Genomic DNA, 23,439 nt, shown 5'->3' with positions numbered 1-23,439 from the left:
GCCTCCGCTTTTTTCTCTGGCTTCTCAAGTTTAGGAACCCACTGTGCTAGGGGGACTGAGGTGCTCATGTACCTCTTGTCCCAGCACACCAATGGGTGGTGCCAGCCAAACTTTTGTAGGGCAGTGACAGCAGGGTCCGTTCCTGTTCACATATGCCAGTGGCAGCAGCAGCACAGCAGAGTGCACATTCATCAGCTGCTGCAGGATGCTAGCGGCTTCTGCGTGGACTTTCGCAGAAGCGGCAGAGGCAGCATGGCTCAGGGGTGCAGGGGCCCCAGCCGGCAACTGTGCGTATGGTCATGCTGCTGGTGACATTAGCGTGGGGATGGGTCACTGGCCAGTGCAGGACTGTATGCACTCTTTGTACATGTTGATACAAGCAGAGATGGCTGCTCAGGGTCGGGGAGGGTCCACTGTTCTCTGTGCCTAGTTACATTCTAGTGGCAGTGATGGCTCAGGGTCAGGGTGCTGGTGGGTACAGGGCTTGCGGGCTCTGTGCTCACCAAGGCTCCGACTACAATGGCATTATGGCAGAGGAGGGTAGGCAGAGTGTACTCCCACTGGCAGCAGGCAGGGCAAGGCACACATATACATGTGTGCTTACAGGGCAGGGAAGGCATGATCCACCTGCGCACATACGCACTGACTGGCAAAGTGATGTGGAGGGAGGCCGTGGACCCCGGGTAAGCAGGAGTGGGGAGAATGAGCAGGTGGGCCGGAGCATGGCCACACGATGAACTGATCTTTGTTGGAGATCAGCTGGAGCTCTGAGTTTATTTCTTTTGCTACCATCTTCTGATTACAAGGCAGAAATGGCCACTCAGGGTTGGGAAGGGTCCACTGTAGACCATGCCTGTAGTCCCAGCTACTCAGGAGGCTGAGGCACGAGAATCAAGTCAGTAGGCTGGGCGTGGTGGCTCATGCCTGTAATCCCAGCACTTTGGGAGTCCGAAGCAGGCGGATCACTTGAGGTCAGACCAGCTGGAGCTCTCTGCTGGTCACACCTGGATGGCCAGCTCAGGAGCATGATGTGGGCCATCAGGGCACCCTAGGCTGTACTGCAAAAGGGAATGGGCAGGCTGGGGCCCCAGGAGAGGACAGCAGACCAAAGAGTGCTCAGGTCAGACCGGTCCTGTCTGATGGGCAAGGCCACCCTGCAGAGTTCAGGTCTGACAGTTCCTCTAGTGCTACAGTCTCTTATAGAGACAAGCAGAGCCTAGGGGGATGAACATCCCAGGCTGTGCTCCAATACAGATGCTCCTGCAGCAAACCCTCTGGGCTTCACACTGTCTCATGTGCTGCCTCTATCGCTTCTCTAAGCAGCTCTCCCTGCCAACCAAAGTGTCCGTGATGATCGAGGGATTTTCTGCTGCCGGGATCCCAAGAGGTCCGTGGCAAGAGTGAGTTGCTCCTTGCCAGTTCAATTCACCCATTCCCCTGGAGTCATTAGGGGCCAGGAACCAGTCCCTGTGCACAGTAGCCCCATGTGGGCTTCCCAGTTTCCTCCCGCTTCATTCCAGCTTCTGTGTCTTCCCTCAGCCTACTCAGTGCCTCCCCTTTGAAGATCTGTTAGGAGTGCACCAGTCGTCCCAGTTTCTTGGTGGCAGCTATTCCACCTAGCTGTATCTAGTCTGCCATCCTGCCTAGCTCTCGGTTTTCTTTAAAATCCTTTAATCTGTTTTATTGCTTTGGTGTTTCACATTGAAGGTTTTCCTCAATTTTCTGGTACTCATTGGTTGTCCACCCATATTTAAGAGTGAGGCACTAAAATGCTTCCCAGGAGATCTGAGTTTGGTCAGAACTTGTAGGCTGGTGATATTCACAGAATGTTTTTTACTCAGTTTCTTCAAATGAGAAATGTCTAATCTGTCCTGGAATGGAATTAAGTTTCACTTAATTTCCCTATTTTCAGTCTAGGACCTTATCCCTGCTTTGCTCTGTGCCTGATATACCTGAATCTGGTTCCGTTTTTCCAGTATATCTTCTACCTATTTTCTCTCAGTTTATCTCCCTTGTTTATACAAGTGGAGTTTTTTTTTTTTTCAGATAATAGCTACAATCTTTGTTGTAGATATAATCATTCTAGTCATATAACTAAAACTCACTTTGGATTTGATCCTGAAATGTATTGGCCACTGTAAATGACTACTATCCTTCATTATCTATCTGTCTAGCCAAGTTTAACTAGTTTAGATCTTAGAGATTTAGTTCTGAGTTTATTTCTTTTGCTACCATGTACTGATTACAAGGCAGAGATGGCCACTCACGGTTGGGAAGGGTCCACTGTAGACCATGCCTGTAGTCCCAGCTACTCAGGAGGCTGAGGCACGAGAATCAAGTCAGTAGGCTGGGCGTGGTGGCTCATGCCTGTAATCCTAGCACTTTGGGAGTCCGAAGCAGGCAGATCACTTGAGGTCAGGAGTTCGAGACCAGCCTGGTCAACATGGTGAAACCCCATCCCTACTAAAAATATAAAACTTAACTGGGCATAGCAGTGGGCACGTGTAATCCCAGCTACTTGGAAGGCTGAGGCAGGAGAATCGTTTGAACCCAGGAGGCAGAGGTTGCAGTGAGCTGAGATCATGCCTGGGCAATAAGAGCAAAACTCCGTCTCAAAAACAAATATCGAGTCAGTAATTGCTATTAGGATTATTAAAGTGCATCTTAAATATCATACTGTGTATTGCACAAAAAATATTTTTCTCTTTGAAAACAAAGTTTGCTTCTCTCCTTTTGAAAATTAGACATTTCAAAAATGGCAGAACTCTTTATGGAATGTGAAGAAGAAGAGCTAGAGCCATGGCAGAAGAAAGTAGAAGAAACTCAGGACGAGGATGACGATGAACTGATCTTTGTTGGAGAGATATCAAGTTCAAAACCAGCCATTTCAAGTAAGCATTTACTTTCAGTGAAGTAACGTTTCATAAGATGGTTGTTTCTAATGGAAAATATATGGAATATCTTATCTGTCCTTGATACTGTTGTTCTTCTGTAAGGAGTTAGAGGTAAGAGGGAGAGTAAAGGTCTGTAAGAACTTGTGAGAATCAAAGCGAGAATGTAGTTGAGGACTGGAGTAAGGAGGTGAGAGGTTAAAATATCAGATGTGAGCAAAAGGAAATAACTAAGTTAATTGAGGGTTAAGATGACCTGAACAACATTGTAAGCCTTCTGAGATTGAAAATCATAATTTTTAATGGAGCCAAGTAGCCTGTTTGTTAATTTTTTTTCTCCTTTAAACTCATATGTACAGAAATGAAGTGTTTGGAATACTTTTCTTAAAATATCATAATATGCTAAATAAGTTTGTGTTAGTGTCTCATGGGGGTTCTAATGTCTAAGCAACTGCCTCATCAAAGTATCATGATATATGACTATAAAATGCATAGGTGCTGCATCATTATAGAATCTCTGGTCTGTCTACCAGCATGTGCTGTAGCCTCTGGCTCATCTTCTGCAACTACTGTTTATATTCATGAAGGAGGGAGGGCCTGGTTTTCCAGCACTATGCTTGGACAGTGCAGGCAGTCAGCATACGTAAATCTTCATGGCTTTCTAGCAAAACATGTCCAGTACCTTTGTGGATTGTTAGATTTCTGTTAGAGTAATTAGACTTGGCATTATTATAATGTTAAAGTGAAGATATTGGTGATGCTTGTTAGAGTATCTTCTCCCTGTAATCCTAGCAGTTCGGGAGGCCGAAGTGGGTGCATCACTTGAAGCCAGGAGTTTGAGACCAGCCTGGCCAACATGGTGAAACCGCCTCTGTACTATAAAGATACAAAAATTAGCCAGACATGGTGGCATGTGCCTATATTCCCAGCTATGCAGTAGGCTGAGGCATGAGAGTCTCCTGAACCTGGAGGCAGAGGTTGCAGTGAGCCAAGATCATGTCACTGCACTCCAGCCTAGGCAAGAGAGCAAGACTATGTCTCAAAAAAAACAATTCTCAAAAGTGTGTAAAGTGCAAGGGACAACATAACTGAATTTCAGGAGAGAAAAAGGAAACAGATCCTTTTTCATTTTATTTACTTTTTTTAGGCCTGGAGAAGTCAAGGAATGTAGCCAGCATACCAGTCTTCTTACTTACCATGGCAATGAGTAATAGTGTGGTTAAGAGATGAGTTTTAAATTTTCTGAAAGCTTAGTTCTTTCTTCTCTTGGCTCTAAACTTGGGATAGCATTTCTACTCAGTTTTATCAGAGGCAGAATAATTTAGCTATTGAATTCTCAATGTCATTTCCTGTGGCAAATTGGGAGGTTCTGAGTGGAGAGCCACTTAAATTATTAATTGAGCTAGACATATTTGGCATATTTATTGTTGATAGTAGAATAGAATATTCTCTTACTTCAAGTCACTAATGTTTATGCTGAAATATTACCATATTTCAAAATTATCACTCAAATCATCTTATTGAAGCGTGACAATTAAGATTCAGGTTGGATTTATATTGATTGTAGATGACTTAGCAGTACTCAACCAAAACAATGTGTATTAGTTTTAAGAGATTCTACCAAAAAGGGTATAGGACCCAATATTGATAACTCAGAATTTAAGTGATTTTATTGATGTTTTATTTGTGAGCTATAAAATATTTTAGCATATGGAATATCATCTAAATGTTTCTATGGAACTGCAATGAAGGCAGGGGAAGGAGAGGAAAAAACTTGTGATTGGTAGACTATAACCACCAAAAAGTAAAAATAGCTCTTAGTGGATTAATACTTACCCTGAATTTCTGAATGAAAACATTATCAAGTTGTTTGAGGAGATTTTTCTTCTAGAAGACTTCTGTAATGTTTACTCATAGAATACTAAATTTCTATGATCAGAAAGCAACCCTACTTTTGTGTGACCCTTCACTTTTATCCTGACCTCAAGTGATGCACCCACTTCGGCCTCCCGAACTGCTAGGATTACAGGGAGAAGATACTCTAATAAGCATCACCAATATCTTCACTTTAACATTATAATAATGCCAAGTCTAATTACTCTAACAGAAATCTAACAATCCACAAAGGTACTGGACATTGATAGAATTGTTTCATGGGATCTGGTTCTTTTCTTTTTTTTTTTGGAGACGGAGTCTCGCTCTGTCGCCCAGGCTGGAGTGCAGTGCGCTATCTCAGCTCATTGCAAGCTCCGCCTCCCAGGTTCACGCCATTCTCCTGCCTCAACCTCCCGAGTAGCTGGGACTACAGGTGCCCGCCACCACGCCTGGCTAAATTTTTTGTATTTTTAGTAGAGACAGGGTTTCACCGTGTTAGCCAGGATGGTCTCAATCTCCTGACCTCGTGATCCGCCTGTCTCGGCCTCCCAAAGTACTGGGATTGCAGATGTGAGCCACTGCACCCAGCCGGGATCTGGTTCTTTTCTACTAGGAGAGAAAAAAGGAAAATTGTTGAGGTTTTATGGGATTTGTTAATGCTTTGTACCTTTTCCTGATAAGCAATTTTAATCAAATCACTATTCTTCCAAATTTCAATTTGACCCCTCAGTAACCTAGAAGTTATGGAGTTCATATGGGTACAAGGGTGTGCAATCTTAAACTGATCCAGAGGGTTTTGTGAGGCTCAAACTGATTTCTAGTGTGGTAATAGATTTGAAACCCCTTACACTAATCAGATACTCTGGAACTACAGGTTTAATTTAGTCTGTAGTCTCTGATAATTTCCTATTCAGAACTCAAGAGGAATGGTACAGAAAGTTAATCCAGTCAGCCCTCCCATCATGAAACTTCCAGATGTTGGGGAAGGGTTTGATTTCAAGTCACGGGAATCTGAATCTGTACACAATCCTGTCACCATTAAAGGAAAGAAATATACTTCAATTATTGGTTATGTAAAGATATATTTTTGGAGGAATTTTTCTATTAGTATAAATTTCTTTCACATAAATTTTAAAATAAATATAATTTTATAGATATTTTGAACAGAGGCCACTCCAGCTCATCTTCAAAAGGAATAAAGAGTGAGCCACACAGTCCAGGTACAGTATTACTGTAGTATTTCCATTTTAAAGTGAAATATTTTGATATAATTGGTTGTATAGAAATATATTCAATATGTTGTGTAATTTTAAAATACAGGTATTCCTGAAATATTCAGGACTGCAAGTCAACGCTACAGAGACCCACCATCAAATCCAGTGGCTGCCTTGCCTAGATTTCATCCTGTATCTAAACCTTCACAAAGCTCTGTTACTGTTGGGAATGTGTCTAAACCTGTAAGTGTTTATAAAATTACACAATTGGCTGGGTGCGGTGGCTCACGCCTGTAATGCCAGCACTCTGGGAGGCCAAGGTGGGAGGATCACGAGGTCAGGAGATCAACACCATCCTGGCTAACACAGTGAAACCCCGTCTCTATTAAAAAATACAAAAAATTAGCTGGGCGTGGTAGTGGGCACCTGTAGTCCCAGCTGCTTGGGAGGCTGAGGCAGGAGAATGGCGTGAACCTGGGAGGCGGAGCTTGCAGTGAGCCGAGATCACACCATTACACTCCAGCACTCCAGCCTGGGCAACAGAGTGAGACTCCATCTCAAAAAAAAAAAAAAAAAAATTACACAATTAATTCAGGGACACATTGGCTGTTACAATACTGTGTTAAAAATGTGATCTATCGGCCGGGCGCGGTGGCTCAAGCCTGTAATCCCAGCACTTTGGGAGGCCGAGACGGGCGGATCACGAGGTCAGGAGATCGAGACCATCCTGGCTAACACGGTGAAACCCCGTCTCTACTAAAAATACAAAAACTAGCCGGGCGAGGTGGCGGGCGCCTGTAGTCCCAGCTACTCGGGAGGCTGAGGCAGGAGAATGGCGTAAACCCAGGAGGCAGAGCTTGCAGTGAGCTGAGATCTGGCCACTGCACTCCAGTCCGGGCGACAGAGCGAGACTCCGCCTCAAAAAAAAAAAAAAAAAAAAATTAGCTGGGCATAGTGGTGCCCCACTTGTAGTCCCAGCTACTCAGGAGGCTGAGATGGGAGTATTGCTTGAGCCCTGGAGGTCGAGGCTGCAGTGAGCCAAGATCATACCACTGCATTCCAGCCTGGGTGACAGGGTGAGATCCTGATTCAAGAAAAAAACAAAAGCCAACACAAACCCCCAAAATTGTGAACTATCATAGCTAGTTACCTTTTCAGTAGAAAAATTATCCCCATCTTTATGATATAACTCAACCAAAACCCAAAATAATAACTGCAGGAATTATCCAACATGTTAATAAATCAGCTAATAAATAGAGTATTGAAAACTATGCTATCTAAACATGAGTGAAAAAGTATGATCAGGTTCGGCATAGTGGCTTACGCCTGTAATCCTAACACTTCGGGAGGCTGAGAGAGGTGGATTGCTTGAGCTCAGTAGTTTGAGACCAGCCTGAGTAGCATGGTGAAACCCTGTCTCTCTTTAATAAAAAATAAAGGCCGGACACAATGGCTCATGCCTGTAATCCCAGCACTTTGGGAGGCCGAGGTGGGTGGATCACCTGAGATCAGGAGTTCGAGATCAGTCTGGCAAACATGGTGAAACCCCGTCTCTATTAAAAATACAAAAAAATTAGGCGTGTTGTCGTATGCCTGTAGTCCCAGCTATTTGGGAGTCTGAGGCAGGAGAACCGCTTAAATCTGGGAGGCGGAGGTTGCAATGAGCTGAGATCACGCCACTGCACTCCAGCCAAGGCAACAGAGTGAGACTCCATCTCATGAAAACAAAAAACAACAAAATAAAAAATTAAAAAGTTTAATCAGTAATGAAATGTTGGCATATTTGCAACATGAATAATGCATAATGGCAACATTTTTAAGTTAATAAACTGAAACAGGTGGTCTTAAATTGGAAAAAGTGTTCTGAAGTCATTATTGCTGCTTATTCTGAAAAGGTACTTTCATAGTTTAGCTTTAAAAACTTTTAGTAAAAGTAATAGATAATAATACTTAACATTTACTGGCCTGTTAATATGTACAAGTCTTTGTGCTGATCTTACTTAATTCTTATGGCGTCTTTATGAGGTAGGCACAATTTTTATTTTTTTATTTAATTTTTTTTGAGACAGTGTCTTGCTCTGTCTCCCAGGTGGGAGTGCAGTCGCACGATCTCAGCTCTCTGCAACCTCTGCCTCCCAGGCTCAAGAGATTCTCCTACCTTAGCCTCCTGAGTTGCTGGGATTATAGGCACGCACCACCACACCCAGTTAATTTTTGTATTTTTAGTAGAGACAAGGTTTCACCATGGTGGCCAGGCTAGTCTCGAACTCCTGACCTCAAGTGATCTGCCCCCACTTGGCCTCCCAAAGTGTGGAGTTACAGGCATGAGCCACCGCGCCAAGCTGAGGTAGGCACTGTTATTATTCCCATTTTATAGTTGAGGAAACTCAGGCTCAGAGAGGATAAATGATTCAAGGACACACAGCTGGTAAGTGATGGATCTGGTATTTCAATCCAGGATAACCCAGAATTTTTAAAACATGCGTATACACACATCCATTTATACATTTAAGCATATACTTTATTTATTTAGGGACAGGGTCTTGCTCTGTCACCCAGTCTGAAATGCAGTAGCATGATCATAGCTCACTGCAGCCTCCAACTCCTGGGCTCAAGCGATCCTTCCACTTCAGCCTCCTAAGTAGCTGGGACTACAGGCATGTACCATGATGCCCAGCTAATTTGGCTTGTAATTGTTTTTTAGAGATGGCGGGGTGGGGGGGCGGTCTCACTATGTTGCCCAGGCTGGTCTTGAACTCCTGACCTCAAGCTATCCTCCGCCTCAGCCTCCCAAAGTGTTAGGATTACAGGCGTGAGCCACTGCTCAGCCCTATTAAGTATGTACTTTTTAAACAGAAGCACTGCCTTAGAGCATTGGTATACCCTTACAGTTCCGTAAGTCTCTTTCAGGGGTCTGTGAGGTTAAAACTATTGTCACAGACATTTGTGCTCTTCACTGTGTTGACATTGTAAAACTCTTCAAGTGATTGTAATGTGCAGCCAGAATTGAGAATGACAGACAAATATTCTCGAATGAATTGAGAATCCTACATAAGGAAATTTTGTTTAAAAATTTTAAATCTGTTTCATTATCTGTGTCTCAACTCTTTCAGGCAGGGAAGGAGAGTATTGTCTCTCTTAAAGCGAGTGTGATATAGCTTAAGGACACAGACTTTGTAATCAGGCAGACCTTAGTTCTGATTCCAGCTCCTTCATCTATAACAGACTGGGATGTACTGGGAACGTTAACTACAAGATATTTTAGTTTACCTATTTATAAAATGTGAGATAATATTAGGTCTTTATTAGTACTGTTATGATAGCTATTAATATAATACATGTACTGTGAAAGAGGCAAGTACATTTTAAATACATAATTTTTAGTGGCTCTTATTTCAGTTGGAAAGGTAAATAACTTGAAGCTCAGAAGTGGCTTGCCCAAGGTAACATAGTTAAATAAATGGACAGGTCTTCTGAATCTCAGCCTATTGCCTAGTCTGCCTTACAGTTATATTTGTTACCTTTCTGAAATATTTTATGAGACATAAGAAATTCCCAGTTGGAGAATTATTTAACAAGTTATTTGTTGAATAACGTGTCTGCTTTCTGAAATTGTGGTACTTAATTTATCAGAGATGTCACCTCGGAAAAGGTTGAAAGTGCTACCTTTATTCGGAGTAACTTCTGTTAACCATTTTTGGAAATTGCAAGTGGATATTTTCCACTTTTAAATAAAAAATATTTAGAGAAAATATTTATTTTGTGGTAAGATTACACTTAGTCACAATTAAGTCATAGTCTAAAACCTAATCATCTCTCAGATGGTAAGCACAAAATAAGCAAGCAAAATCTTTATATCCTCATTATAAAAGTAATGTGTAAGGAGGGGTAGGTTAGAAAAGAGACAGGGAAGAGTACATACTGTATTTTGATTTTTGTTTTCTGTAGATGGTTAGGGTGACATCAGAGTATATCAGGGGACCATATTAATATATATTTGATATCCCTCATTGTTCTCTGAACATTGTACTGGGAACATTGTTCTTTGTCATTGGATATTTCCAAAAAATACGATGTTATGTGATAGTATCATTTAATTTATTTAGTCATTTCTTTATTGTTAGACATATAGGTTTTCAATTTTTGCTATTATAAATCATTCTTCATTAAACATTTTCATTTCTTTAGCATAGATTCTTAGAAATGGAGTAGTTGGAATAATTGGACCAGAGAATATGAACTTTTTTTTAAAGACCTTGTTATAGACACTGCCTAAATTTCCCCGCAGAAAAGTTGTTCCAAAATATAACCTCTACTTTGCCAGTAATATTATTTTTACATTTTAACATTTTATTTCAAACTGATTTTAGATTTACAGAAAAATTGCAAAAATAATGCAGAGTTTCCATATACCTCTCACCTAATAGATGCTAATTTTGGCAAAGACTAATAATTACCTTTGTGTTTTATACCGTATTAGTAATTGGGTTATTAAGATTCTTTATAGTATTGACGTACAACTAAATTTACCTCTATAAAAGTTCATGAAACAAAATAATCATAACTTTTTACAGGATTTTACAAAGAATTCACAAGTTGGATCAGATAATTCTTCAGTTTTACTGTTTGACTCGACCCAGGAATCACTACCACCATCCCAAGACATACCAGCAATTTTTAGAGAAGGTTTGGTTTACCACTCTTTCATAAAAATTATAAATAGAGACTTGTTGAATATACATATGGAATTGAATTTCTGTTTTGAAGCCCATACCTTCCTGTTAAGATTTTCATATATTAAAACATGGAATAGAGCTAATCATTCCTGAATGTCTTTCTCGGGTGATACATAAAATTGTGTTTAGTAATAGAATATTTTATTTATTTCTATTAAGTTAGCTAGCACATATTCTTTGCACTCTTTTTCACTTGGAACCAGCCATGGACTGAACAATCTTAATATAATTTCTGTGAGTCAAGGAAGTCCCCTGATGCCTTAAATACTCTGTGAAAACAAGTAGTAATTATTTGGAAAACACTTAGTATGAGAAAAGGTGCATGGTTATAATTGATTTCTCAATATGCTAATGTTTTTCTATTCAAATAAATGATGTAGATGTGATAAACATGATTATAGAGTAGTATTGTAAAATGAAAGAACTAAAGAAACAGTGATTTCCACATGGTAAGTACTCAGTAAATATACTTTGAAGTAATGATGGAAATTTTTCAGTTGAAGTGTTAGAGTTCTTTGATGTCCACCATAACAAAGTTCTTCATTAACCTAAAATAAATTAGTATGCCAATAAAGGAATTTTGTCTCAGTCAAAAGCTCTCTATAGTTAAAGCAATTATTGTTCTCTATATTAGCTAGTTTAATATGTTTCACTAAATGGAAAGAGGAACACAATTTTTTTGAATATGTAAGTATTTACTCATAAATTAGTATATAACCTTTACCAAACCAAAACAAAAAAATTATAGTCATATGAATGCCAAAAATATTTTCCCATTTTGATATTATTTGGTTTGATATTCACCTGTCTAGGTGTCACTTGTTAGTAAAATAACCAAGAACCAAAATAAACAGGGAGATAAAATAGTTGTTTTAACTCGGGTTTTGCAAAACACATGATCTTTATTCATAGAAAAAGTCTGAATTATTGAAACTTCCAAAGGGTAAAGACAGTGACTCCTACTGTCTCTAAGATTAATACAGCAGAGAGTGGAACTTTGTCCTGAATGGTAAATAGGGTTATAGTTAATTGGGAAGATACAGGTTTAAGCCTTTATTCTAAAGATTTCTGTGGCCTTTATCAAGTCATCTAACCTCTGTATACCTCAGTTTTCTCACATTATTAAAATACTTTTGTTTTTCTCACATAAAGCATTTATTCTCCAGACCTGAAATGAGCCATTTGGGTATTAAATTTTAATTCTTGCAATCTCAGGGCTTTTTAGAGGCCCCAAAAAAATAAGTGGAAAGTGAAAAATGCATTACCAGTTATAAAGGATTTGACAATAAAGTTGTTAGAATGATAATCATGAATGATAATATGTGCTATATGTTCAGAAACATGATTAATAGACTCCTGAGATGATCATGGAAAGTTCTTAGAGAAAGTTGGATTTGAACTTGATTTTGAAGAATGAGGATAGGATTTTATTAACACAGATAAGAAGAGTTGAGGTAGGGAACACCGGAAGCCAAACACAACAGAAATAAATAAAGAGTCAGAATTTAAAACTATTGAACTCAGGTTGATTTTATTTAACTTAGATTTATCATGCTTAAAATAAGCATATTTAACAGTCTGTTTTTATTATCCAGCTGGTTATATAATCAGTTTCCTAGTCCAAAGTACTAGCACCTGTTGGTTGTTCAAGTAACCTAAGCATCTCAGAAAAATGTTAGTGATTACACGAAAATTAGTCTTAGGTGCCTTCAGTATAGCTGGCAGTAATTATGTGCTTTGAGGATGGAAAAAATCATTTCTGTTTAAGGAAAAAATCATTTTTATCTCAAAGAATGAAACATAGATTTAACAGAGGAACCCACTAATGTAATACTTATTTTCCTGGCATGTATCTACTCTACTGCTTCTCCTATTAATGTAGTTGTGAGCTTTTAAAACATGACGTGCAGTTTTAGAAACCTTATCGCAAAGTACAATTGTATATTATTTTCAAAAATCACTTGTGTTGGGTCTGGTTATAGCCTAAATAGCCCCACTTGTCTTGGAATGCCCTGAATTATATAATCCTTTGGTCTTTAAGGTGGTGGCTCTCAAATTCAAAACTATCTTTAGCAATGAAATTCTTACTCAAAATTTATGGAGAAATTAATAAAACATAAAAGGGTTTCCTTATCTGACATACCCATTATATTTTCTAAGATAGACCGATTGGATTAAGGGGAACATACTTTGAAAGTCATCATATTAACTCTAAACCTTTTCATATGAATGAGTGAGGTATTATCATTCAAGATTAGTTGTTTCTACTTTGTATATAGGGAGTAAACAAGATAATTTAAACCACCTGTTAGGTTGTTAGGTAGAAAAAGAACCAATTTGAATTTTACATTACACATCTTAAGTTTTTGAAAAAACATTTAAAAGTGTTTCTCTAAACGTTTAGAATAAATTTTTAAAATATTTTACAAACTCAAATGCATTTAGGCATCTAAATATAAGTTGATGTGTAGAATTTCAGCTCAGAGTATTCTCTGTGCTGTAACTTTTATTTATTTAGCTTGGAATTTTTTTGTAACTTTTTTCATGATACTTGTTTGTTTTCTTTATTTGAAAGCATTTTTAGAATTTTTGTGTATAAATTTTATTTTGTGAAGTAAAGATATGCAGTTCATAGTAGTAGCTGTGCAATTTCTACTTGCTCATATAAATTTTAATCATTATTGTCATTTGTATGTTATGCTTATTAAATTATATTACCTTTAATTTTGTTCCAAACTGTTTTTGCTCAATTTTAAATGTAAAGCCATTTTGGTAGCAGTTTTACATAAGCAATATTCCATACTGAAATATTTACAAATATCTTTCTCACTATTTAAATCTTTATAGGTATGAAAAATACTTCGTATGTATTAAAACATCCTTCTACTTCTAAAGTAAACAGTGTTACTCCAAAAAAACCAAAGATCAGTGGAGATGTTCCTCAAATAAATCCCTCCACTTCATTGCCTTTAATTGGTTCTCCTCCAGTGACATCCTCCCAAGTTATGCTATCAAAAGGTAAACATGAAATCTGGCATGTAAAAAAAAATATTATTTATACATACATTTTAGAAATGGTGATGAATTTTAAAGCCATTATTAGTGGTCATTTAAGGTTTTAAAAAGATGAATTTGAGTCTTAAAAGTCCTTATTTTATTGTAGGTACAAATACCTCATCTCCATATGATGCTGGAGCACATTACCTAAGAGCTTGTCCTAAGTGCAATGTTCAGTTCAATCTTTTGGATCCTTTGAAATACCACATGAAGGTAAAACTTTTTTCAAAATTCGGTTGTTAAAAATGTTCATAGATCCTTGAAAATATTAAAAATTAATACACAGTAAATACTGGTTTATCCAGATATTTAGATAAGAAACCTTCTCATATTGGCATTTCCATATAACTTAAGTTAAAATTGATATTCACAATGATTATATAAGATTTTAAAGTCCTTTCCAATGATGAAATTTTTTAATTAAGTTATGGATAGAACTGGAGGCCATTATGTTAAGTGAAATAAGCCAAGCATAGAAAGACAAATGGATGTTGTCACTCATATGTGAGAGCTAAAAAAGTTGATCTTCCAGAGGTGTAGAGAGTAGAACAATAGTTGCCAGAGGCTGGGAAGGGTATGTGTGGAGGGGTAGGGGAAGAGGAAGAGAGGTTGGTTATTGTGCACAAAGATACAGTTACATAGGAGGAATAAGTTCTAACGTTTGGTGCAAAGTAGAGTGAAAAATTGCTAGGAGAGAGTAAGATGCTGCCAACGCAGAGACATGGTAAATACTCGAGGTGATGGATACCTCAGACATCCTGATTTGATCATTACGTGTTCTGTGCACTTAACAAAATATCACATGTACCCCATGATAATTTACAAACATTATGTATCAATTTAAATTTTTAAATTAAGTTCATATGCACTACAGTGTATGCATATTGTATTTTATTTTTATTTATTTATTTATTTATTTATTTATTTATTTATTTATTTGAGACAGAGTCTTGCTCTGTCGCCCAGGCTGGAGTGCAGTGGCACAATCTTGGCTCCCTGCAGCCTTTGCCTCTCCAGTTCAAGCAGTTCTCCTGCCTCAGCCTCCTGAGTAGCTGGGATTACACGTGGCGCCACCGTGCCAGGCTAATTTTTTTTTTTTTTAGTAGAGACGGGGTTTTGCCATGTTGGCCAGACTGGTTCGAACTCCTGGCATCAAGTGGATCCACTGGCCTCAGCCTCCCAAAGTGCTGGGATTACAGATGTGAGCCACCGCACCTGGCCTGCATTTTAATTTTAAATGAAAATAATGTACAAATTGGAATATTTTATTGACTAATTATGCCATTCTTCAAACTTCCTGTAAAGCAGGTGTTTTATTAGGTGCTTAATCTGTTGTGTAAAGTAAAAGCTCCTTTTGTTTAGCTTATTTTTTGCCCATGGTGACATATGCATGTCACATTACCCTAAGAAAAGCTTGTTTTTGCCCATGGTGACATATGCATGTGACATTACCCTATGAAAACCTTAGTCTTACGTTTTAATTTTCAACACTCAAATAAATTTCTAATGATGGAGCATTTCATATGAAATGATAGTTTTAACTCAATCCATAATGTGGTTTATATAGTTATAAATGAATTCTAGCTTTCTATTAATATAGGAAGCTCTTGAAATTAGGTTTTAGGTAATTTTCACAGTACTAATGGAGTATGGGATTAAGGTAACACTCCACTTAAAATATTTTAGTAGATATTACAGTATTCTGTTATGTGTGTATAAAGATGGTCTGTATTCTCTTTGCATGCCCAATGTAAATGACAGGAAGGGGCAAAGGAGGCAAGAAAAAAAGTCAGTGTTGATTATATGTGGGAAAGAAGTAATGAGAAGAGTGCAAAGCAAAGAAGCAACTTAGAAAAAGGAATTGTTCACTATTTCAAAGATTGGCAAATTTTTATTAAAATTTGGCATTTTACAAAAAAGGAATTCTAAAATTCCAAATACAAACGTCTTTACTCTGATACAAGACTGTATTGAGTCTTTTGCTGTTTCCACCTCCCTGAGTGTGTTTGGGAAAGGGGAATCCAAGTCTCACATTACCACTATTTTCCCATGGTATCTTCCAATTCTGTTTCATGGTGGTGTTCTTTAGGACATAGATGTATCCATCTTTTATGATTCATTGTGAGTGCACCCTTTAGCATTTTTATAGTGTCCTTTTTGTCTGTTTAATGCTTTTTGTTTGGTATCATGCTCACAACCCTTGCTTTCTTATTGTTTCCACCTGCCTGTTTTATTCTTTGCTTATCCTTTTACTTTCAACCCTCCCAAATCACTTTGTTTTTCTTCTTTCTTGCTTTCACCAGAGTTGTTTTTTCTTTTGTGATCCTATATGAAAACTTTTCTTTTAGAAGTGGAGTTAAACCCATGTATATTCATTGGTAGGAGAAATTTAACTGGTCTGATAGGTTTTGTCTTAGTTTTGTCACAATGTTTTGTAATGCTTCTTTGTCCTTTTTTTTTTTAAGTCTTTCACTTTGTGATTTTAGGGAAGTTTTTTCTTTTGTTTTCCACTCTAACTTGTTTTAATATGTAGTCTTGTCTTTATTTAACACTTTATTTAGTATTTGTTTAGTATGTAGTCTTGTATTTTTGTAACATTTTATTGAGATATGATTGACCTATAAAAATCTGTATTTAATGTATACAACTCGATGAGTTTGGAGCTAAGTATACATCCGTGAAAACATTACAATTTGTGTCATAAACATAACCATCACCTTCAAAAGTTTCCTCCTACCCTCTATTACCTTTTTGTGATATGAACACAATAGAAAATCTACGCTTTTAGCAGATTTTTTTTTTTTTTTTTTTTTTTTTGAGACGGAGTTTTGCTCTTGTTGCCCAGGCTAGAGTGCAATGGCGCAATCTTAGCTCACCGCAACCTCCACCTCCTGGGTTCAAGCAATTCTCCCTCCTCAGCTTCCTGAGTAACTGGGATTACAGGCATGTACCACCACACCCAGCTAATTTTATATTTTTAGTAGAGATGGGCTTTCTCCATGTTGGTCAGGCCGGTCTCGAACTCCCAATCTCAGGTGATCTGCCCGCCTTGGCCTCCCAAAGTGCTGGGATTACAGGAGTGAGCCACTGCACCCAGCCAAAGTTTTTAAGTATGTAATACAGTATTGTTAACTATATGCACTATTCTATATAGTAGATCTCTAGGACTTACTCATCTTGAATAACTGAACCTATGTACCGTTTGACTAATACCTTCCCATTTTGCCCTCCCTCTAGCCCCTGGCAATCACAATTCCACCCTCTGCATCTATGAGTTTGACTATTTTAGATTCCTCATGTAACAGAAATCATGTAATATTTGTCTGTGACTGGCTTGTTTTCCTTAGCATGTTTTCCAGATCCATACATGTTGGTGCAAATAAGATTTCCTTCTGTTTTTACGGGTGAATAATATTCCATTTCTATGTGTGTATATATATACCACATCTTCTTTATCCATTTGTATATTAATAGACGTTTAGATTGCTTTCATGTCTTGGCTATTATGAATAACCCTGCAATGAACATGGGAGTACAGATGTCTCATTGGGATTCCGATTTCAGTTCCTTTGGGCGTATACACAGAAGTAGGATTACTGGATCATATAGTAGTTCTATTTTTAACTTTTTGAGAAACCTCCCATGTCTTCCATAGTGACTGCACCAATAAAATTCCCATCAACAGTGTGAAATGGTTCCCGTTTTTCCACATTCTTACCAACACTTATCTTTTATCTTTTTGATGTAGCTGTTCTAATAGGTGTGAGGGGGATAGCTCATTGTAGTTTTGGTTTGCATTTCCCTAATGATTAGTGATGTTGAGCACTTTTGCACATATGTGTTGGGCTACTCATGTGTCGTCTTTTGTCTATTCAATTCCTGTGTCCATTTTTAAATTAGTGTATTTGGTTTTTTGCTATTGAGTTGTAGGAGTTTCTCATATATTTTGGATTTTAACGCTTTCTCAGATACAGTTTCTCCTATTTTTTTCTCCAGTTATTCTTAGAGAATTCTTCTAGAGAAATTCTACAACTGTAAAATATACCCAATAAATAAATTAGTTTTATCTCATTGAATAAAAAAGGCTTTTGTATGAAAGTATTCCACATTAGGATCAGTTTATATGATGTCTTGATTTTATTCATGAGGTAGATTTCCCCTTCAGATATTTAGGCATTCTAGATAGAATGTGTTGAGATACTCAAAATGTAACTGATGCTTCTTTCTTTGTGTTCCACACATTTTCTAGCATGTTAAGTCTGAAGAATAGCAGGTTAGCTGTGCTCAAAGTCTGGTTCCAACCAGGCTTCACTTAAATATTACTGTGTTATTTTATAATCAAGTTTATACATAATGGCATATAAAACTGCCTTTTAAGCTTTTTTTTTTTTTTTTGAGACAGAGTCTCGCTCTGTCACCCACACTGGAGTGCAGTGGCGCGACCTCAGCTCACTGCAACCTCTGCCTTCTGGGTTCAAGCAATTCTTCTGCCTCAGCCTCCTGAGTAGCTGGGACTACAGGCACGTGCCACCATGCCCGGCTAATTTTTTTGTATTTTTAATAGAGACGGAGTTTCACCATATTAGCCAGGCTGGTCTCGAACTCCTGACCTCATGATCTGCCTGTCTCAGCCTCCCAAAGTGCTGGGATTATTGGCATGAGCCACCATGCCCGGCCTGAGCTATTTTTTTTTTTTTAATTATTGTAGATTCGGGGATACATGCGCAAGTTTGTTAACAAGGGTATATTGCATGATGCTGAGGTTTGGACTTCTGATCCTGTCACCCCAATAGTGAACATAGTACGCAATAGGAAGTTTCTCAGCCCCTGCCCTCTTCCTTCCCTCCCAACTTTTGGAGACCTCAGTGTAGTTTCCATCTTTATGTCTGTGTGTACCGTGTTTAGCTCCCACTTGTAAGTGAGAACATAAGATATTTAGTTTTCTGTTTCTGTGTTAATTCATTTAGGATAATGGCCTCCAGCTGCATCCATGTTGCTGCAAAGGACATTATTTCATGCTTTTTTATGGCTGTCTGGTATTCCATAGTGTATGTGTACCACATTTTCTTTATCCAATCCTCTGTTGATGGGCACCTAGGTTGATTCCATGTCTTCGCTATTGTGAATAGTGCTGCAGTGAACATACAAGTGTAGGTGTCTTTTTGGTAGAACGATTTATTTCCCACTGGGTATATACCCAGTAATGAGATTTCTGGGTCAAATGGTAGTTTGATTTTTAGTTATTTGAGAAATCTCCAAACTGTTTCCACAGGGGCTGAACTAATTTACATTCCTACCAACAGTGTATAAGCAAGCACGTAAGCTGTATCTTGACACAGATGTGAAATGGGTGATTTTGGGCCAAGAAAAAAATTATTATTAAATATTTACATCTAAAAAGAAAAATTGTAAAGAAAAAATATTAGATATGTAAACATCCCTGATCTTAAGGTTTTCAATTTGTTTTTGAAGTTATTCCTTTATTAAGATAGTAGGTGTTTATTGTTTGAATTTTTTTAGAATATATAAAAATGGAAGCCACAATTTTGGTGAATATCTTTCTAGATACATTGCCAAGCATAGTTTTATATCATCTGGCCTTAGATGTAAACTCAATTGTTTTTTGGTATCTTATCTTTAAAAGAGCTATAGACAAAGGCTCATATTTTTTTCCTCTTTCAGCATTGTTGTCCAGACATGATAACTAAGTTTTTGGGAGTAATTGTTAAATCAGAACGTCCATGTGCTGAAGACAAAAATAAGACTGATTCAGAGACAGGAAAGTTGATCATGTTAGTCAATGAGTTTTATTATGGAAGGCATGAAGGAGTCACTGAGAAAGAGCCAAAGACTTACACAACCTTTAAATGCTTCAGTTGCTCGAAAGTTCTTAAAAATAATATTAGGTATGTAAATATTTATTTTTATTTCTGTTTGAAAGTTGGAATATGACAGATAAGAATATAGTATCTTTACTTTGCTGTGTCATCCTCAGTAAGTAATTATAATACTTTCTACTAAGAACAGAGGCAGATTATCATGTTGGAAAGTTTTTGTTCCTTCTTGTATTTTAAGAGTTTGACTCCAGGATCCACCTAATTGTATTGTTTTCAGATAGCTTAAGAAAAGACAAAATGTATTTTAATTTAGGGGGAAATTATTTCTTTTCCCTACATTTATTATTGAACTAGGAGGTTTCATGAGAAACATATTTTCTAGCTGACTTTGAATCTTACTTTTCTTCATGTCACCAGAAGAACCACTATGCAGCATGACCTCCTCCATACTAACCTTATTTAAAGCTCAAATTTTTCAATTTTAAAATAAATTTCAGACATTTACCAAAACCAAAGAGAAGTGTTTTGGAGGTGTAAAAAAAGATAAAAACCCAAACCTTCACAATAATTGCTATCTAGGTTGATGACATTATCACTTTGTTTCAAGATTTTTTTTTTTTTTTGAGACGGAGTCTTGCTTTGTCGCCTGGGCTGTAGTGCAGTGGCCAGATCTCAGCTCACTGCAACCTCCGCCTCCCAGGTTCACGCCATTCTCCTGCCTCAGCCTCCCGAGTAGCTGGGACCACAGGCGTCCGCCACCTCGCCCGGCTAATTTTTTGTATTTTTAGTAGAGATGGGGTTTCACCGTGTTAGCCAGGATGGTCTCGATCTCCTGACCTCGTGATCCGCCCGTCTCGGCCTCCCAAAGTGCTGGGATTACAGGCTTGAGCCACCGCGCCCGGCCTCAAGATTATTTTCTTCAGTGATTCATAATTGTAAATAGTTGACACAGTTTTAAAATTGTTGTTTACATTGAATATGCTTACTTTGAAATTCAGCAAAAAGTTTTAGTAAGCCCTTTGAAAACGGTATGTCCATTTATATTGTACTCTCTGCCATTGAACATCATAGTTCCTTCTCTTCAGAAGCCTTTTAGAGAAGCTAAAATAGCAGACGGGAAAACTGAAAAACAGGCGGTGCTACAAAGGGCACAGCCTGCTAAGAAAAATGAATAGTTTGTGCTAACAGTGAGCCAGTATAATTAGATAAAACAAAAGGTTCTTGTAATTAGAGGCATTAAAATTGCTATTGCATGCATTTAGAAACCAGGACACAAATAAAAATATACCAGCAGTTTGTCTTTTGAAGCGCTGAAACCTTCAAAGCTTTCAAAGATTTGTCTATTCCCTGTAGCTGCTTTTGGTGGTAGGGTTTCCGTCCTTTCAGTATTTTATTTTAAAATGTAAATAGTATTTTATGTATGGAAAAGAAGCCTGCTATTTTTCTTTGCTAAAAAAAAGTTTTAAATCTAAAATAATGATAAAGTGTTACAGCGAATTAATGGTGTTTCTTACGACTACGTTAATGGATTATTTTTAAAACAAAGGTGAAAAAAACCTTACTGAGCCACTTAATGAAAATAAATTATTTAAAGTACACACTTTTCTAGAGGGCTTTCAGGCCTCAGAGATGTTATTTTGAGTAATAGAATTACGTTTTTAAAATTTAGGTTCAGAGACTTATCTTTTCTTTGGTTATAAGTCTGAATTTTTACTCTTATTGGCAAATTGTTTATAGGTTTATGAACCACATGAAACATCACTTGGAACTTGAGAAGCAGAACAACGAAAGCTGGGAAAACCACACCACCTGCCAGCACTGTTACCGGCAGTATCCCACACCCTTCCAACTGCAGTGCCACATTGAGAGTACACACACACCCCATGAGTTTTCTAGTAAGTGAAAGTTTCTTTGGAATCCTGAATATTACTGACTTTGATCATCCAAACTGTGAGGAACCCTTAAAAATTCTGACAGAAAAATAAAAATAAGTAGACTTTGTAATTTGAGGGCAAAATTGAAAAAAAAAAATCATAACTTTTATAAACTTAGATTAAATGTGTTACTAAAGCCTGGTGTGATGATGCATGCCTATACTCCCAGCTACTAAGGAGGCTGAGGCAGGAGGATCACTTGAGCCCTTGAGTTCAGTACTGTAGATTGCTGTGATCAATTGCACCTGTGAATAGCCACTGCACTCCAGCCTGAGCAGCATAGTAAGACCCTGCCTCTACAAAAAAAAAAAAAAGTAGAAGAAAAAAATTGTTAAAATTGAAGTCCCTCGGTCAGGCGCAATGGCTCATGCCTGTAATCCCAGCACTCTGGGAGGCCGAGGTGGGTGGATCACCTGAGGTCAGGCGTTAGAGACCAGCCTGACCAACATGGAGAACCTCCATCTGTACTAAAAATACAAAATTAGCCAGGCGAGGTGGCGCGTGCCTGTAATCCCAGCTACTCGGGAGACTGAGGCAGGAGAATCACTTGAACCCAGGAGGCGGAGGTTGCGGTGAGGCAAGATGGTACCATTACACTCCAGCGTGGGCAACAAGAGTGAGACTCCATCTCAAAAAAAAAAAAAATATTGAAATCTTTCTTATAAACAATTCATTAGTGGAAACTTCCTTGGCATAGCATGCATTGTGTGTAGGGGACTAAATTAGAACACCCAGATTCCATGGTTTTCAAATTTGAAATCAATTGTCTTGATTTACACTTTAGACGAAAAGTAACTGCAAAGTTAGTTAAGATTTAGAGTCTGAGAAGCGAACAGATTTGGTTCAGATTCCAACTTTGCCTTTTACTGCAACTGTGAGATCTCAAGCAAGTTACTTAATTTTTCTGTGCTTCTGGTTCCTCATCTGAAAAATAGGAATAAAAAATAACAGTACCTTCCTCGGTGATGTTACGAGAATTAAATAAGCTAATATATCCTTGGAACAGCATTACAGAGTTAACAGCTATAAAATTGTTAGAACCACATCACTATTACTTCTACTATCATTATTACTTGTTGTTGTTATGGATGTACAAAATGAATCTTTTTTATACACAACCTTAAATGGTATAATGTGTTTTTTTCCACTTTCAGCTATTTGCAAAATCTGTGAATTATCATTTGAAACAGAGCACATTCTTTTACAACATATGAAGGACACCCATAAACCTGGTGAAATGCCATATGTTTGCCAGGTACACACACATTTTATTGTGTAGTTAAGTGTTTGTTTAATTTTCATATGCCATGAAATAGTATTGTTCTTTTGATTTTTTTAAAGCCATTTAAATAAAATTAGTTACTGTGCTAAAATTGAAGACCCTCTTCATTAGTGGAAACCCCCTTGGGATTAACTCATGCATTATAAGTAAGGGGGTGGAGTAGATTTTGCCTGTGGGTTGTATTTGCTGACCTCTGCACTAGATGAGGAAATGCCCTACTAGAGAAAGACAAATATGTGGGTTATCATATAGGGAAGATTATAGATATGCTAGAGAAATAGGAAAATCTCTTAGTTATAGAAAACCGATTTAAATGCTTTGGGATCAGTGTTCCAGAATTTGAAGTGGCTTCCAGTAACAAGGAAGTGAGATAAAGATAAATTGACACTGGCATAGCATGGATGCTATTTAAAATCTGAAGAAGAGAGTACTCTTTTATATAGCAGGAAAAACTTTTTAGAACAAGATTTGGCAGAGCTTGAAAATTCGCATCAAGATAGGGGTGGTAGATTTGAAAAGAAGAAGAGAGTCTTACTGTGTTTTGGAATATATGCCTAAACTTTGAAAGATATCTTTCAAATGTTATCTTTATTACTTGCAGTAATATGATTAT

The 23,439-nt window shown here is 37.8% G+C and overlaps 1 protein-coding gene across 2 annotated transcripts in view; it reads left to right on the top strand.

Annotated features, from left to right (window-relative positions):
- The window catches only part of ZNF280C (zinc finger protein 280C), a 67,722-nt gene that overhangs the window by 19,111 nt on the left and 25,172 nt on the right, over nt 1-23,439 (top strand). For both annotated transcript variants that reach the window (XM_033201225.1, XM_033201226.1), the window contains exons 3-11: nt 2,745-2,891; nt 5,921-5,986; nt 6,087-6,223; nt 10,555-10,666; nt 13,564-13,734; nt 13,880-13,986; nt 19,456-19,679; nt 21,348-21,505; nt 22,699-22,799. In XM_033201225.1, the coding sequence (XP_033057116.1) occupies nt 2,745-2,891; nt 5,921-5,986; nt 6,087-6,223; nt 10,555-10,666; nt 13,564-13,734; nt 13,880-13,986; nt 19,456-19,679; nt 21,348-21,505; nt 22,699-22,799 (1,223 nt within the window). The remainder of the gene's footprint in view (nt 1-2,744; nt 2,892-5,920; nt 5,987-6,086; nt 6,224-10,554; nt 10,667-13,563; nt 13,735-13,879; nt 13,987-19,455; nt 19,680-21,347; nt 21,506-22,698; nt 22,800-23,439) is intronic.

The sequence above is a fragment of the Trachypithecus francoisi genome, unplaced genomic scaffold, assembly GCF_009764315.1.
Source record: "Trachypithecus francoisi isolate TF-2019V2 unplaced genomic scaffold, Tfra_2.0 Lachesis_group6, whole genome shotgun sequence".
In the NCBI taxonomy this organism is placed as follows: domain Eukaryota; kingdom Metazoa; phylum Chordata; class Mammalia; order Primates; family Cercopithecidae; genus Trachypithecus; species Trachypithecus francoisi.
The sequence above is the reverse complement of the archived record's forward strand: the minus strand, read 5'-3'. Positions and strand labels throughout refer to the sequence as shown.